The 5,683-nt window shown below is 34.3% G+C and overlaps 1 protein-coding gene across 1 annotated transcript; it reads left to right on the top strand.

Moving 5' to 3' along the window:
- The first annotated feature begins 2,064 nt into the window (after positions 1–2,064).
- Positions 2,065–3,027, top strand: LOC105513845 (olfactory receptor 2W1). Its single transcript, XM_011944878.1, has one exon. The coding sequence runs from the start codon at positions 2,065–2,067 to the stop codon at positions 3,025–3,027; it is 963 nt and encodes a 320-aa protein (XP_011800268.1).
- Positions 3,028–5,683: the final 2,656 nt, after the last annotated feature.

A 5,683-nucleotide genomic window follows, 5' to 3' on the forward strand; every position in this document is an offset into this window, starting at 1 on the left:
TATCCAATTTGATCAATGGCAGAACTCAGAATTAAATCATAATTTTTGAAAAGCTAATGCTAAGGAAATCACAAAATGATTTTCTCAAAACGGCTATTTCAACCACTATCTCCAGTTAGTCTCATAAACGTATCCACTTTTGAATCATGGCCACAGTTGGAAGTAATTTCTTAATAATATTCAAAAAAATTTTGAAATGGCATAACAAACAAAAAAAGCACAACTTTTTGTACAACATCTATATAAAGAGAGAGAGAAGCACCAGTTTGATATTTATCTGGGTTTTGTTTGTTTTTGAGATAGGATCTTGCTCCAGCACCCAGGGTGGAGTGCAGTGGTGCAATCATAGCTCACTGCAACCTCGACCTCCTGGGCTCAAGTGATCCTCCTGCCTCAGCCTCCTGAGTAGCTGGGACTATAGAAGCATGCCACCACACCTGGCTAACGGCTGTTATTTTTTAACCAAATGTTTTATTTTAGCTTTTTGACCACTTTATTGAAGTATGACTGACATACAAAAGCGGTACACATTTAATGTATACAACTTAATGAGTTTGAAGGTGAGTATATACCTGTGAAACCATCACCACAATCTATGCCATATATACATCCATCACCTCCAACAGTTTCCTCCCACCTTCTTTATTGTGTTTGTGTGTGTGTGTGCATGTGATGAGAACACTTAACATAAGATCTACCCTCCTCGCAAAATTTTAAGTATACAATATAGTATTTCTTAAATGTAGTGGAAAGCGGCTGACAAGTTTTAAGGAGATGGATGACATGATTTTATCAAATGTTGTAACAATGTAAAGGCATAAGACTGGATGCAAGGACTGGATGCAAGACTATTGCCAGAATCCAGAAAAGAAATCATAGTGGTTTGGATTAGGGTAGTGGTGGTAGGGATTTTTTAAAGTGAAAGGATAATTAGCATATATTTTTGCATCCAAATTTACCAGTTTTGGTGATAAGTAAGGTGTTAAGGATGAGAAAGACAAAGCGTCCAAGGGTAAATACCAGATGTCCTACAAAACAAAGTAGGAGATCACAGGTGCTTAGTCACTAAGATATGAAAAAAGAGGAACAATCTTTCCTCATTCTTTTGTAAGTTATATTTTTAATGAACAAACAATAATCATATATGTTTATGGGGTACCATATAATGTTTTAATATATGTTTATAATGTGTAATGATTAAATCAGGCTAATTAACAAACCCATCACCTAACATACTTATTTTTTGTGGTGAAAACACTTAAAATCTACTCTTAGTAATTTTGAGATCATGCACTATTGTTTATTGTAGTCACCATTCTGTGAGATCACTAAAGCTGGTTCCTTTTTTCTAACTGAAACTTAGTACCCTTGATCAACATCTCCCCTTTTCCCATTCATCTCTTGCCCCTACTCTCTACTTCTATGAGTTCAGCTTTTTTGGATTCCATATATAAATGAAATAATGCAGTATTTGTCTTTCAGCTTACTTCAGTTAGCATCATGTCCCCAGGTTCAGCCTCCAGTTTATCACATCTTTTCCTCATCCTACCATTAGCCCAGTACTTCAATTTTACAGGTGAATTTACTGATCAAATAAAAGAATATGTTCATTTTATCAGGCTAACTAGCTTATAAAGAATCATAGGGTCATTTTAGAACCAGCATCTATTTCAAACTTTCAAATCTACAGGTGAGATAATTCAGACCTCAAGTTTAAAAGTGAACTCCCCATGGTCACCTGGATTTTTTAAAAAATCTAATATTAAACTCATTGCCATAAAAGAATCTATGACAAATAGCAGATTTCTTGGCTGTAATTTTTACTTTTATCCATTAAATTTTTTCAATTAGTAACATAAATTATCTCCCTTTGTTTAGTTCTGTATTTTATCAAATTATTTAGATAGTTCATGTTGACAAATTGTTTCTTCCACTTTTCCTTTTCTTCTTCCTCTCCCTCCTCCTCCTCCTCTACCTCTTCTTCCTTCTTCTTCCTTCTCCTTATCCTCGTATCATCATCTACCTCCTCCTCTTCTCACTCTAGGATTTAGACATTGAAGAACTATGGACCAAAGAAATTATAGTTCTTTACATGGTTTTATTCTGCTTGGCTTCTCTGACCATCCAAAAATGGAGATGATCCTGTCAGGAGCTGTCGCCGTCTTCTACTTAATTACATTGGTGGGTAACACAGCCATCATTCTCGCATCTCTCCTGGATTCCCAGCTTCATACACCAATGTACTTTTTCCTCAGAAATTTATCTTTCTTAGATCTATGTTTCACAACCAGCATCATCCCTCAGATGCTGGTCAACTTGTGGGGACCTGATAAGACCATCAGTTATGTGGGCTGTATCATCCAACTCTATGTTTACATGTGGTTGGGCTCAATTGAGTGCCTTCTCCTGGCTGTTATGTCCTATGATCGTTTTACAGCTATATGTAAGCCTTTGCATTATTTTGTAATCATGAACCCACATCTATGTCTAAAGATGATTATCATGGTCTGGAGTATTAGTATGATCAATTCTGTAGTACTATGTACACTCACTCTGAATTTGCCCACATGTGGAAACAACCTTCTGGATCATTTCTTGTGTGAGTTGCCAGCTCTGGTCAAGATAGCTTGTGTAGACACCACAACAGTTGAAATGTCTGTTTTCACTTTAGGCATTATAATTGTCCTAACACCTCTCATCCTTATCCTTATATCCTATGGCCACATTGCCAAAGCTGTGCTGAGAATGAAGTCAAAAGCAGGCCAGAGAAAAGCAATGAATACCTGTGGATCTCATCTTACTGTAGTGTCTCTATTCTATGGAACTATTATCTACATGTACCTGCAACCAGGTAACAGTGCTTCCAAAGACCAGGGCAAGTTCCTCACCCTCTTTTACACTATCATCACTCCAAGTCTCAACCCGCTCATTTACACCTTAAGAAATAAGGACATGAAGGATGCCCTGAAGAAACTGATGAGGTTTCACCACAAATCTACAAAAATAAAGAGAAACTGCAAGTCATAAAAAAAGACTAAAGTGAATAAGGCAATTAAATATGTTTTCTAATTTTCTTTAATTTTTACAAAGGCAAGTAATTCCTACATCATAGAGATCAATAAATATAATTATTATATACAAACATTTTGTAGATGCAAACAAAATTACAACAATTCTACTTAGCTCCTTTATGTCCCTAATCATTGGTATATCATCAGAGAAAACAGATCATTCGAAATTTTATTTTTGCTTGAAATACAACACAAATGGATGTAAACATAAATGTGAATGCATTTAATTTATTCTAAAACCCCATAGCAACTGTTTTGGTTATCTAGTTTTGTATTTTCAATGTTAATCCGTGCCTCTTCCAAAATATGGACCTGAGTAAATGGCTTCATATGCATTATGGTGTGTATATTAAGTAATATACAAATAATGTTCATTCTATTGGAACTTGAGAAAAAAGATATATATACACAATAATGATTTTGTACACCCAATCTTTTGTAATGCCACCCAAATATTTATTTGTGTTTGATGAAAACAGTGCAGTTTATAAGACAATTGTCATAAGCCCCATTTCAAACAATTCACTTTTTTTCAATGAAATTTCAAATCGATATCTTGAGTAAAGGGTCTTTGTTACTTAAGTCTATTACTACTCTATCATAATACAAGGAAGCCACAAATTAAAGGGTTTTAAAGGTAAGGACACAGTCTTATCCATTTATCTTTCATTCATGAAATATTTATTCCATGATTGTCTCAACTTAATGGAAAGATAATATGATTAGTTTGAAACCAGTTAGGCTTTTAACATACATCTGTGGAATTGGGGAATTTATGTGAATTTTAGAAATGTGGTAATGTTTATATGTAGTGGAATTTCATAAAAGAATAAATCTTTTTATTTCTATTTATCATAATATAATATTTAGCTTTTATGGGACAATGTGATTACTTTTTAAACTTTTATTTCTGCCATGATCTGATACCTTTCTCTAAAAGTGCCCATTATTTAATAATAGTGGTCAATTTAGATAGATTTAGAAAGATACATTGCTAGAATCTAAAAATATGTAGTTTCTCTTCCATCATGTCATCTTTAATGATGAGGAGCACAGCACCAGAATTTTGAGTTGTCCCTTTCTTTGGTGTACCACTGGTTTTCACAACGTCAATGATATGTAAGATCAGTAGAGATGGGAATTATGCCTTTCTTTTGTGAAGCAGGAGAGGGGATCTTTGAAAGTGAAGGCTGGAAAGAGAACCCGTCTAACCCCTCAACCTGGCATTTCCTCAAGAAAATGCTGGGGAAGAAAACAAAGGGACAAGGAGGATCTAGAAGTTTATTTCCTTAAAACTAACTTTATAACCCTACAAAAGTATCTGCATCCCAGAACGTGTCCCCCTGTTGAAGTCCATTGTCTTAGACTATGGTTCTCTTAACAAGCCATGCAAATCTCTATGAAGGTTCAAATTGCATTGTTTTGTAACCATTATTTACAGAACTGATAAGCCTCTAGCCAATGTAATTATAAGTTCCTTGAAAGCATAACTTTGTATAGCTCTTTCTCGATTCACCATCATATAATAGGGTTCCATGACTCTTAGTAGGCATTGAATATTTTTAACAATTTGGATGAATTTTTCAGTGTTCATTCAAATGTTTGTAAACAGCGCAAAAATCATCTTGTTCTCATTTTTAACTAAAAAACAATACAAAAATATGAGTTAAGCAGAATATCCCAAGCCTTCAAAAACATGTCCTAGAAAATTTTGGAATGTCTTACCTTGACCTGCATCATAATGATGCTTAACTACTGTGGTGGAGAACCAGTCTCAAAGGGTTTAACAATATTCAGAAACTAAGTCAGCTCTCTTAGATATTATATCCATAAATCATCTCTTACTTATCACATTTATCTTTTTCTAAGGTTAGCCCTTGGCCAGGGCAGGAAAATGTTTCTGCCACTCACAAAATGCCCAGTAAAAAGGTAATTTTCAAAACCACATATGCCTAGTGTCAGAAAAATGCAATATAATACAATCAAGTTTATTGCATATTTCCTTTTCATATGGACATCTCCACATTCTTCCACAAGAAGTTCCACTCTGATTGGTCCCAATTAACCACAATGTGGTAGATACTGACTGGTTCAGACAAGGAAATTCATAATGATTTATGATTAAAGATAAAAGCTACCCTTCTAACTGAGTCAGCCATCACAACTTGAGGAGTGGTAGACTAAGGAAACCATAGCAGAAAATGGACGTAATGACTCCCCTCAGTGCAAGCAAATGGCTAATTCTTTCAATGCTTCTCTTCTTTAGAAGACTATAATCTAAAAAATACATTATTCAAATTCAGAGAATCACAAATATCTTCAGAAAATGAAATGCCATTTTTACTATAACTGTTTACATTCATAACAGTTCTTAATTTTCTCTCACTTCTTAAACAAAAACCTATCATAAATGGGTTCAAGTTGAAGATGCTATGATACGTAATTGTCATATAGTGATGAATTTTAAAGTACAGAAACTACTAGAGGTCAAATACATACACACGCACATATTATCTAATTCTAATCCCATAATTTTAATTGATGTGTTTGGGTATCTTTGCAAGTACATACATTTACCATGAATGTATTTATACGTACTTTACCATGAATAT

This window comes from Colobus angolensis, unplaced genomic scaffold, assembly GCF_000951035.1.
Source record: "Colobus angolensis palliatus isolate OR3802 unplaced genomic scaffold, Cang.pa_1.0 Scaffold237, whole genome shotgun sequence".
Classification (NCBI taxonomy): Eukaryota; Metazoa; Chordata; class Mammalia; order Primates; family Cercopithecidae; genus Colobus; species Colobus angolensis.

Excerpts from the sequence above, each read along its gene's own strand:
- LOC105513845 (XM_011944878.1), top strand. The coding sequence starts at position 2,065 with ATGGACCAAAGAAATTATAGTTCTTTACATGGTTTTATTCTGCTTGGC.